The 12,685-nt window shown below is 45.7% G+C and overlaps 1 protein-coding gene across 1 annotated transcript in view; it reads right to left on the bottom strand.

Annotated features, from left to right (window-relative positions):
• Positions 1-6,115: 6,115 nt before the first annotated feature.
• DNER (delta/notch-like EGF repeat containing) overlaps positions 6,116-12,685 on the bottom strand; it is a 158,518-nt gene continuing 151,948 nt past the window's right edge. Inside the window, exons 12-13 of the mRNA XM_012725210.1 lie at positions 12,486-12,680; positions 6,116-7,111 (exon numbers count right to left, since the gene is read on the bottom strand). Of these exons, the coding sequence (XP_012580664.1) occupies positions 7,000-7,111; positions 12,486-12,680 (307 nt within the window). The 3' untranslated portion in view covers positions 6,116-6,999. The remainder of the gene's footprint in view (positions 7,112-12,485; positions 12,681-12,685) is intronic.

The raw sequence follows: 12,685 nt of genomic DNA, 5'->3' as shown, positions 1-12,685 counted from the left end.
TGGCTCCCCAAAAGTCAACTCTGTTTTGAGGTATTATCTGGGGACCCTGCTCACTCCAAATGGATCTGCTAAAGAACCTAGCAGTTCTACTCTACCCAAAAGCCAGCATAAACTCTTGCGTTGGCCATTTGGCTAGCCAAATTGAGTAGCAGGGTTTGAAGACTACAGTCAGGGTAGAGCAGAACTAACAGCAATCATCCGTTTCATTACCCCTCCTCAGGACAGAAGGTTTCCTAATTTGATCTTCCCCAAAGGCTCTGCTCAAGGAACAGGCGCAGCCATGAACACACAGAAGGCTGACTCTTCCATCACTATACCCTCTCCCCACATCCTAGCCAGAGCTTTCAATTCACTCCCTTCCCTACTGCAATTCCTTGAAGGCAATATGTTTGTCCTATGTTGTTAGAACAATGTCCAAAGAAAGCCCAGGACAGATATTTGTTCATTTCTATCCACGGAAGAAAGCTGTGGAGTCTGTTATTTACACAAGCATGCCAGTGATTCTCATAATCAGACAAGCCTAAGAAATGATTTCATGCAAGCATATTCTTTTGGAATAATGGAAATAAAGGAAATGGGTCAGGAAAATTGGAGGTTGGGATGGGTTCACTGGAACATTTCAACCACTCCAGATGTGATGGACTGTGCAGAAAATATACACAGATAACTACTCAGAAAAACAATGGATAACTTTGATGTGTGAGACAAGAGTAAGATATGGAATTTCTACCCAGAAGGAGTAAAGAATCTAGTTGAAAAGAATCCAAACAAATCAAATGGGGCTGAAGGGTGAACTGCTTGGGTCCCTGGAAGCAATGAATCTGGGAATGAAACTTCCAAGGAAGAAAATAACCAGATATGCATCCTGTACCTGTTAGGTTAATTGCCTTCAAGAGCAGGATCATAAGGCATGCCATAAAGATCACCCATGCCTACAGAGATCCAAATAACCATAGCCATTCAAGAAAGATTGACTAAGCGTAAGCCTGAAAACAAGAACTTAAAAGCAACCAACCTCCCTGCTTAGTAACCACCAACTTAACTAGAGTGCCTCCACTTCACCCAGTACCTGCAAATAAGCTACTCCATATTTAAAGCCGAACGACAGTCCTTAGATGATTATTTCTAATCACTGGCATCTGAGATTGTTTGAGAATTAAGGTAATTCCATTTGCAACACACCTTCAAATTCATATAAAGAACAAAGCACATGAGTCATGCCCCAAGCTATCTGACCCAAAGAAAGGAAGCATTTCCACATGAATATTATTCTGAGTTCAGAGCTGAATATTATCCTGAGTTCAGAGCTGAAGCACCCACAAGTCTTCTATAAGCTAAGTTGTACCAGCGTATTCAGGTGGCAACAAAAATTATGTAACTTCCCCTGCAGCCAGTTCCTGATCTCTTTATATACCACCTCTTGTCTTCCATGCTCACAACCAACCTCAGGATGGCCAACAAAGACGAGGACCCATTGGGAATGAGTTTCTGTTGAACGACTGTATACAATGTACCAGGAAATGCACACAGATCCTTCCATCTACATGAACCCATCTTCTTAACCGTATCAGTGTCCCAGTGACCTCGGAAAAGTCATCTCCAAGTCCTCTTGGGTCTCAGCTGGCTTCTCTGTAGAAGGAGGATTAAACAGAGTAATTTGCAAAGACCCTTCATGTGTCAACCACAGAAAGCCTGAGTCAGCGGGCTTTTGGCAATCTCTCTGAAAGTGCTTTCTTCTTAGTCAGTGTCCATCTCACACAGCCCAGGGTCAAAGCCAGAAGAAACCCAGCCAGAAGGAACTTGCAAAAACCCAGTGTCCAGTTGCCACATAGGAAGCCTCACTCTGAAGTATAAATCTCAGGGCCAACTTTTCTCATCATCTTCTGAACTGACACTCAGAAAAGAGCTTTCCTGTGCCACCCCGGGAAGGACAAAGGCACAGCATCTTTGACAAAGCTTGTGAAACCCAGGACTGTGAGCAGTTCCTAACCCCTTTGCTCTCATGGCACTCTGCCCCTCCCCAAGCATCCTGAAAGCTATGAGAAGAGCTGAGTAGGCCACAGTTAAGCATGACAACAGCTGCCACCGGTCTCTGCCAAAGCCCAGGCGCAGCCCCCCATGTCTTTCACCCATGTCTTTTTCCCAAGCTTCTCCTCCAAGTATCTCTACTTCTCTCTCCTCTGTCTTTCCCCTTCCATGTGTCTCCACCACATGCCTCCATCAAGTAGTACCAGGGGATAAGTCGAAGCTAGAAAAACAAGAGAGAGTGCCCGCCTGCTGTCCATGTTATGTAGATCCACCTGGCTGCTCAGCTCCTCTCCTAGTTTCCAGTAGATGTCCTGCTCACGAAGTCCACTTCATGGCACACTGGAACTTGTAATACAAGGAGGCAGTGAGGTCAGGGAAAGCAGTGTGTCTATAACATGAATAGATGGAAGGAAATGAATGTGGGAGATTGTCTAGTTAAGTGGTTCTCAGCCACAGGTGATCTTTGTTACCTGTGGTTATCTGACAACATCTGGAGACTCTGGTTATCACAATGATGAGGTTGTTAACAGCATCTAGTGGGTAGAGGCCAGAGATGCTATGAGACACCTACCACACCTGGGAGAGTCCCAGCACAGAGAATGATCTGGTGCAGAGCTTGAGAAACCCTAATCTAGTTCATTGGTTTTAAAACTCTGCTCCTCCCTAGAGAAAGTGTGTAGTGTGTGTGTGTGTGTGTGTGTGTGTGTGTGTGTGTGTGTGTGTGTGTGTTAAATGTTTTGAGGTAGGCCTGCCCAAAGTTTAGCTTAGCTTGATCTAAGGACCACTTTGTGTGTCTATTTTTCCCTTTAAGTCCTTAAAGGATTTACATCCATCTCACTGTGGAAAAGATCGCACTGTAATGAGTTAAGCTGAAATTCCCCATGGGAGTCACATTTCTGAAAGACTCCAAGACTTGCTTGGTGCTGATACAAGGGAACCACCATATCAGAAGTTCCAGTTGTTAAGGGTCCTTTGACTTGGAAAACAGGAAATTGCATTATTAAATGATAATTTGGCCATGAAGTATTTTCCATAGGGACTAGTTTAATAAAAAAAGGATTCAATTTTGTGAACATTCTCTTTAGTGATTTAGAGACTGTCAAACAAGCCAACAGAAAGACGACCACATTGGTTGTCTATTGTTCTCTACTGCCATGCGGCAGTCTGGAAATGTGTCTGTGGATTAAACGTTAATCCGTGGATTAGAAAAATTTAATATCTAGGCTGGAAATTTGTCCATGCAAAGCCTACATTACCAAGCCATGGGGCTGCTGATTCAAATACAATACTGAATTTCATTTCTGCTTGCATCTCTACAGCAAGGCCATTTTATTTGCTAGATGATCTTTGCTTTCTCCCTGTCCTGGCACAAAACAAGCCCACCCCCAACCCTGGGGGCCGCTAGTCCCCACCACTGCTCCATCTACTGCTGGTACCCTTTCTAGAGAACTGAGTTTTAAAAGTTCATTGAATTTTGAAAGGTATGTGCAATAAATCTTAAGTGTCTAGTCTGATGACTGTGACAACTGTATACTATCACTCAGATCAAGATATGGACTATTTCCCATCCCAAGAATTTCCCCCTTGTTCTTTTCTAGTAAAGATACTTCCACTCTCTTCACCAATTGCAGTTTGGATTTATATCCTATTAGCTGTTTTTACCTGATCTGGAATGTCATATAAATGGGCTCACACAATATGTCCTCAGCTGAGTCTGACTTTTTTGTTCATTTCTGCCTACAACAATCAAGTAAGTCGCTGCCTACTTGTCGTTTGCTTTAGTAGTGTTCTATTACATTGGCTACCATTATAAATAATGCTACTGCAAATATTCTTACACAAAACTTTTTAACATATTTTTTATTGGGACATTCGTATAGGAGTGAAATTACTGGTTTATAATGGAATGTGGGTTTATTCTGATCTTGTAGGTTGATGGTCTAGCCTAACTCATTTATTATTATTATTATTATTGTTTAGTTCCTCAGAAGTGGATATTAGAAAACATCAGATCTCATTCTCTCCTTCACCCAGGTAATTCTTGACCATACTTGAGGTCCCGATTTGTATGTTACATAACAAGTCTTCCCTGAGTTCAGGAATTCACCAGATTCTCACTGCTAGGAGCACCCTTATCTTGCTACAGGGACCTGATATAATGGCATTGCTCTAGTCTCTGTCTCCCTTGTAGTCGCTAATACCCATGTGGGAATATTGTCTGTGTGGTCACTATTGATCATTATTCCTGTTTCACTTACCACTGAGCATGCTCCCCTACCATTATCATCGCTTATCAGATCCTTCCTTCATAAAGAGAGCCCTTCATAAAGAGAGCAAAGTGACAACAAATACAAGGTGGCGGAGTGCTTGTTCCACTCAGAGGAAGTGCCCCGCATGTTCAGAGGACTAGCCACCCACCCTCCACCAGGTGGCACAAACTGCATATCACAGATATCCCAGCAAAGCAAGCTTACCAGCCCCTGGTGTGACATAGTCTATCCTAAAGTGAGAACAAAGGCAACAATAGCAAGAGCTAACTTGCTGAATCATAGTGCGTAGAGGAGACCTCAGCGACTTCCAAATATGCTGTGTTTAATTCTCACAGTGATCCTCGTAGGGAGGCACTGGAGTTATTCCCATTTGCCAAATCATGAAGACCAAGCCTAGAGAACCACAATAACTGTCCAAAGTTGTTACAAGCGACCAACTGAAGAAAGACTAATCTACTGATAGGCTACCACTTGGCAACATTTATCTTCCCTTCACTGTTCGTTGAGGTGTCATTTTATATTGTTTGTTTATTGCCAGAGGTAGGTCTGGCTCCAAGCTACCTGCGAGCTCAGAAGCCAGCGTCCTCTTGTGCTGCTCTAACTGCTCCCCAACTGTCCAGAACAAGTGCTGGGGGAGATACGTTATTGCTGAAGGCCCAAATGAGTAAATGAAGGTCTTCATTAATGTGGTGTTGGCTCTCAGCCTGCACAAAGGCGGCGGTGTGCCCACACTATGAATGAGTAGGCTCTATTAAGTTGCTTCAAAAAGACAAAATATAATTGATGAAAGAGTGTTTCATTTTCTGAACAGTCACATGTAATGAACTTAAGCATTAGGAAGATTGCAATTATGTGAGGGGGAAATTGAAGCAACTTCCAAATGAAGATTCATAAGCGCAAGAGACAAAGTACCAAAGACATTGTCTCCGGGTGGTCGGCAGGTGGGCAACAAGACAGTGGAGTTCAACTCCTAGCAACACTTCAGAGCCTCTCCTGTGGATGGCCTCATTCGTGAGCCATGCAACCACGCAACCAGGAGGCCTGAATAATCAAGCCTCGTGTGTTCCATAGTGCTGAACCAGCCATGGTCATATTGCTTTCTGACTCCACTTCCAAATATTTCAACAAACTAAAAAAATGTTCATAGTTCACTGTGTCATTAAACAATCAGCCTGTGGGTGTGTTGTTATGTCACTGGTGGGACTAGAGACAGATGTCTAGGGGGAAAGACAAGGAAGAAAAAGCATCTGCAATACTTCTTTTGCTTAAAACCTCCCCTCCTACCTGGTTTAAGGGCTTCTCCTGGCTTTGTCAAACGTTCCCATGAGAAGGCAAAAAGAATTTTTAAATAACGACTCTGGGACTTCAGCACCACGTTTGGCTGCAAAATTGAATTGCATTCAACTGAGTTGCTTAGCCTTGGAGTCGCTAAGGACCAAGTTGCCATTTGTGTGGGCAATTTCATTTTGCCTTCCAGGATAGCAGCTTGGGAGATGTTTCTCAAAACCACTGGAGCTCGCTCCTTGTACCTATGGACACTTCTGGATTTCCATGTCCCTCCCTCATTCACATGGCAAATTTGATGTACAAATTAAGCTGAGAGTTCATCTTATGTTTTTCACCCTTCACGTTTACAGGAAGCAAGGGTGGTTTGGGGACAGCTGAGTCATGCGTGCTGTAGGGAGAAGGGAGAATGTACTCCTGGGAATGCTGAAAGTGTGACACACAGCCGGATGGTCTGTTTTGCCCATCAATAGCCAGCCAATCTGAACATTTGTATAGCATTTTTAAAAAATGAGAGACAAGAGCATCCTTGACTTGGTAACATTTATTCAATATTCTTTGAAATTAGCAAGAATCGGAAGAAGCACATATCAATCAAATACAGCCACGAAAGTGTCCTGGATATAAATAAAGATGCACTAGGAGAATACTCAGTACTGAAGGAACCAGAACGCTGGTACATTACTAATTCTTAACAACAAACAACTCCGACATAAAGTTAATTTACTCACAATATAAAACCCCGGACTTCTTAAAGAAAATATAGATTCAATTCGATCACCGTTTGTGTCACGAGGCCCTTTCATGATGTATGTGTGTGAGGCCTGCTTTGATGACCGCCACGAAAATGACAGAAACAAACTTCAAAGAATGTTGCCACGAGGCTCCACCAAACGGTGCAGAAATAAGTTACTCACCCATGCACAGGAAAAGGCAAAGGCTAATTTCATTCGGGTTAGGAATAATAAATTAAACTAGCTTCTTTTTCACAAAACAGACATGTCAGACCTCCTCTGAAGTCACGGGTATACTGGTTAGGCATCGCAGTCTACAAGCGTCTCCTACCTCTACTCGCAAGCCGGCACTCAGCGTCACGGGGCAGCTTCGCCTCGGTGAGACTCACGTCACGACCCCCGACGGGAACCTGCTCTCGCGCCTACCGCGGAGAGACCTCACACTAGCTGAAGCGGACAGTTTAGAGAGTGGGAGGACATGAAAACGTCGTCTATGGGTTTCACAAATTCCGTGTTTAAAATATTTTTCTCAAACTAAAGGCTGCAGAAAATTAGTTCTTCAATATTCTACCGAAAACTCTTGAGCAGCTAACGTTTTAAATTTCTTAAGCTCTTTTATTTTCTTAAAAATATTGAAATGAGTGTAGGACCCCCATCGTTTTGAAAAATAATCCCCAAAAAGATTACAAATCTTTTGTTTTAATCAGTGTGACCAAAGGCTTGTCGTCCGGGCTGTAATCCTCGTAGGCAATGGGGGTCACGTCGTACATCGCAGGCCGGGATTTCTTTCCAAACCTGAAATCCCAGAAAGAGAGGGCTGTGGTTAGATAAATACTGGGTAGCAGTCTTACCAAGGCAGGCGGCGAGAGTGTCTTATAGTCGAGAGTCAAATGGAACTATAAAAAAAAAATGCTAAAAAAAATACATTCTCTAGTGAGGGCAGAAATTCAAGCCGTCTGATGTTAGCATTGAAAGAGTGTAAATATTAGTCTTCAGTGCAGGAGGCAAAAAATGAATTTCACAAAAACATAGAGCTCAAATTAATGTGGCTGCTTGGAGGTTAAATCTTGGCAAAGCAGTCAAGCATGACAGCTCTACAATAGGTTTTAAGAAAACGTGTATCGATTTGTCTTTTCCTTCTGAGACCCATAACTATTTGGAGAGACAAGTTTATTTTACATCCACTCTGGTGTCTGGAATACAGAGTGGCAGGCAGGCTTTCTGGACGGCAGATGGACATGTCTCCTTGAGAACTTTCTGGAGGACTTTGCAGGCTCAGGGGTCATCTGAGGGATGGTGGGAGGAGACAGCCTCCATGAAGGGGTGTTTGTCCAGACTGTGCAGCCTCCACCATCCCAGACCCACTTCCACTCATCCCCCACCATGCACACAAGTGATTGTTTTGCCTCTGAACACAAAGCCACTGTCCCAACAGATTTGTATATATCAAAATCCCCTTCAACAGCAGAACTGATGGCCAAAAGCCAGCATCGTCAGAATCCCACTTCAGGACTTCCTGCCAAGCCAGTCTTAAAATGGTGATTATTAAAGTAAAGCCAATTCAACTTCTGGGTGGTCTCTTCCCATTCAAGACCTCACCTTCCCTAGAGCCTTAGAGCACAAAATGATTCAAACAGTCTCCCGGACTAGCTGCTGTGTCTCTCTGCCACCTTCTAAACAACATTGTCAACAGTTTCAAGTCCAATCAAAACAGAAATTTTGAAATGGATTTAAAAAATTTTTAACGGTTGCTGAGATGGGGTCTCAGGCACAAAGAGGGGTATATTTACCATGACTCCCCTCCCTTGTTCCCCACCCCCACTTTCTCTGTCTTCGCAAGTCTACCTCCTCGTAGAATTTAGTGGGGAACAGGAAAAACATCACATTCTTCATAGGATCTTTTATACTGAAGCATTCATCGAGCCGTATTCCAATTCACTCAAGGCTTATTAGCCTTTAGGATCCCAAAGACAGCCCAATGGGAGGCACCAGTCAAAACACAGAGACCCGCCATTGCCAATGCAGTATCGAAAAGCTTCACTGAAGTTATTTGAAAAGAAAAGAAAAGAAAAAAAAAAGCCACTGTTGGGGGGGGGGATGTGAATTGGCCCAAACCCTGTGAAAAACGGTGTGGGGGAGGGGGGAGGGTCTTAAAATATTAAAAATGGATGTACCCTATGTTCCAGCAATCCCACTCTTAAGTATCTATCTAATGAGTACACAAACACTTATTTTAAAGGTAAGTGAACTCCTGTGTTCACTGCAGCACTCTTTATAAACCAAGTTGTGGAGATAACCTTCTGTGCCCAAGGCTGATTAGTGGATTAAGAGACTATCTGTATATGCACAGGAGTACTACACAGCTGTGAAAACTGATGCACTCTTGCCACTTGCAACATGGATGAAACTGGAGGGGATTCTGCTGAGCAAAATCAGTCTGAAGACGAAAGACGAATGGTGGATGATAGCATTCATATGTGGAATATCAAGAAACAAAACAAAGGAGCAGACAAAACTAAGTCAAACAAACCCTAGAAACATGGCTGCCAGAGGGGGAGTGAAGGGCTGGAAGCAGAAGGAGGAGGGCCCAACGGACTGTGGTGGCGCATTCAGGGTGCTTCAGTGGTGGGTGTGGTACAGTAACATACATCTGAAGGCATTGAGACCTAGATCCTGAATGGCGCAGTGTTGTAACCAATGCTCCCTCAATAAATTAGTACAGAAAAGATAATGTGTGGCTTTGGTGAAGGTCCAGCACTGTGCAGACAGGCAGTGGGGCCCCCGCATGGGGTGCCTTTCTCTAACTGAGTGAAGCTGGCATGTTATGAGACAAAACAAATCTTTGTCTCTGTTCAAAGAATTATAAGGAAGGGTTGCCTGGGGGCTGAGAGCACATTGGCAAGGCAGGTTTGGGGGTGACAGTGCCAGGTGCGCTGAGCAGAACAAGGCAAGGGCTGACCCACATGTCCACGCCAGCATGCAATGGCCACCAAGGGACAGGGGTGTGGGTTTAGACTGGTCAGTGTTTCGGGTTCCAAAGCAGAACACTGGGATCAAAGTCCCCCCGTTAAAACAGGACAGGTGTCCCCACCACTCTCGGGAAACCAGCCTCTGATGACTTCACGAGCGGCCGAGAAGCCGTCCAAGTGAATCCCTTAGGTGCGACACAGAAGTCTCCACTAGAATGCCGGGCATCATATGCTACCTCAGATGGTCTCATTCACAGAAGCACCACGGGGAAAACACACACACACGAACCCAGACAAGACGCTTCTCAAACCTCCCACGAACCCAGACAAGACGCTTCTCAAACCTCCCAGCCCCACCGAGTGGGGAGCGCTCACTTGGTGAAAAGTGGACATTTCTCAATCCTTAAATTTACAACACGACCTGTTTTCTGTCTCAGGACTGGGTGGGCATGAAGAGACAGGCTCACACTAGGGACGCCTCCTTAGACTCAGGCGGAACCGGAGGAGCTGGGTGTTTGTGAGATTGCTCTTGTTCTCAGTGACCACGCTGTTTTCCTTATCATATTGCTAAAAAAAAAAAGTTGGAAACCAAACAAGTAATGTAGACCAAAGGTTAGGAAACTACAGCTAATTATACACTAAGCCAATTATAGCCTGTTTTTAAAATAAAGTTGTATTGAACAGTTTCGCGTTCCTGAAGGTCTCACGCGACGAAGGCAGAGGGAAGTAGCTAAGACAGAGACCAGAGACGGGGCTAAAGTCTGACCACCCTGCAGGCCGGGGGTGAGGACCAGGGGAGGCCAGGAGCCCCACAGGGCCTCTCTCAAGGGTTCAGCATCAGAGAAGCACTGGCCAGATGGGGCCGCAGCGGGAGCCACGTCACTGGCCTTTCCAGTCCCGGGCAGGATGACAGCGGCGGGCACCTTATTCCACCAGAGACACCAACACGCTTCCCGTTCACGGTCTCCTGAAAGTCCACAGCTCAGCAGCACCACAAAGAATAGCAGGTGGTTCTGGCCTTGACGAAAGCCCAAACTGGGAGATGCTACTTGAGACACAGCCCGAGTCCTTTCACGGTTCACCCCTTTTGTTTCTTGGGGCCAGGCCCTCACAACTGAGCAGCCAACACGCCACCTTGACTCCAGGACCTGGAAAGTCCCGGCTGCCCTCCTGCCGCTTCGGGGCAAACCTGGCGCAGCTGACTCAGGACGAGAGCGGGGGCTCCTGCCCAGCCTGGCAGCAGCCGCCTCACTGCCAACAGCAGGGTCACCAGACACTTCCCAGTCGCGGTGACTGTCACAGGTGTGCCACGCTGGCCTGCACTCACAGGGATCCAGTGTCAGGGTAGCGGCGGGAGACAGAATGTGAAAGCGACAGTCCGCTGCGGGGAGCTACAGACCCGGGGATGTCAAAAGGGCCCCGGTTTTAAACAGGCCTCCAGGCTTTCCGGGAAAAGGGGCCTCCAGAGCTGCCCAAATCACAGCATGGTTCAGTGGACGTTGAGAAGGGAGCGGTCCCAGATATTTGGGGAGGCGCTGTATTAACTCCAGCGGTTTTATCTGCAGCCGCTGGGGCGGGCAGGGGCTCGGGTAGGAATTCTGCAGTAAAGATTTGTGATAAAATCAGCACCAAATTGGAACCAGGTTTGTAGAGGCTTTCAAGTTGATCCTTTTGTTCCAAGAATATTCAGTTAAATATCTTCCCAGTGGGCTATATAAGCAGGAAGCTCAAACGAATCTACCTTCATCGCTCTGGGGACTGAAATACAATACACTTCCTCTTGAATGCAATTGGAGCTTAGTCAGAGACTCCTCTGGTGCTGCAGGGAATCCGATTCCCTGGGTCTCCCACTCCATCCAGGACTTGAGCCACAGATTCCTCCCCCTGCTGGTGAGTGAAGCCCTCCAGGCACTGGGGGTGGGGGGGTGAGGGGGGGACAGTTCTGGAGCAGCAAAGGCACTTATCTCTTTTGACCTTCTTGACACTCCAAGCAATGCCTTCAGGACCTCGCACCCACTCCTGCAAGCTGGTCCCTTTAATCAGCAGGGCACTGGAATGCATCTGCCGCTTAGGTCAAAACAGCCTAGGCCAACGCCTACCCGAGATCAGCCATCTATTTCAGACTCCTATTTTAGTAAGTCTATGACAGGCCCGGATCGGTTAACGACGTCGAAAGGAAAGTGTGGGGGTGAGGGGCAGTGCTTCTAAACCCCATTGACTGAGCTTCTCTGCCATGCAGACAGAATTTGTGGATCCTTATGTCCTGATCAAACTAATATACAGCACCCCAATAAAGATGAAGCAGCGAATACTTTCCTCCAGCCTCTGTTGCAACACCCAGATCAGCCCATTTTTTACCCAACACACCGACCTCCTGAATTGTGCAATTAAATTGTTCCACCAACTGAAAGAAAAGGGCATCCTTTAGCTCAACACTGCTTTTGTTTTTATAATAGTATTCTTTGCAAAGGTCTACAAAATGTTAGATGAGCTGTATTTCTTGGTGTTCTAATAGACCTGGGAAGTAAACATGGTGCTATCTGTTTATAGAATCTTTTAGCATTTTTAATTTAATTTGCTTGCCATTGCTCCCTAAGGAGGTTGCTAGTTCTCTCCACAGTTGAGGGAACTGCACTGTAGGAGGTTAAATAGTGTCTTACAGTCAGGTAACAGAGGAGTGATGTCAACGACATGCCAGATGCCAAACTCAGGACACTTTGTATGATGTAGCACTAACTCCTTGTCTCTCAAGGAGGAGTTTCTCCAGGAAAAGGACACTATTTGACATACTATGAGCTCCAATGAGCAGAATGATGGCTGTTTGTTATTCTTTTAACAAGCCCTTAAGTCAAGTGGAATAATTGATATCCATGCTGATGATTTGAAGAGCAACTTAGCTAAAGACATTCCAAAAAAAAAAATCAAAACATGTTTCATATGCAAGGATTAAGAATCAAATATTTATAGCTCAGATAAACACAATTAAATGAATGGATATATTCAACAGGAAAAAGAGGTAACAGCAAATTAACAGGGATTTGCTTATAAAGAGACTGTTTAGACTCTGTCCCCCGACAGCACCTTGAGCCTGTGTTTGATCCCTTGAAACCCTCCTTGCATTGAAGGTCCTGTTCAGGGCTCCCAAGAAGGCGCACACCAAGCAAATGCCCTCCCCCGCCTGCCCCCTCCGCTGCGCCCACCTGGCGTGCCGGATGGACGCGATGGCGTCGCTGAACTCGCGGTCGATGCTGCGGCAGTTGTAGAGCTCCTCGTAGGCGGGCCTGGACGAGCCCTGGTACTCGATGCGACTGATGCGGCAGATGCCCACAATGAGGATGATCAGCATGAGGAGGAAGGCGACGCAGAGGGCCCCGATGATGACGTAGAGGGAGTGGCGGGG

This window comes from Condylura cristata, unplaced genomic scaffold, assembly GCF_000260355.1.
Source record: "Condylura cristata isolate star-nosed mole 26May11 unplaced genomic scaffold, ConCri1.0 scaffold00002, whole genome shotgun sequence".
Lineage (NCBI taxonomy): Eukaryota > Metazoa > Chordata > Mammalia > Eulipotyphla > Talpidae > Condylura > Condylura cristata.
This window is presented reverse-complemented; position numbering and strand designations above follow the sequence as displayed.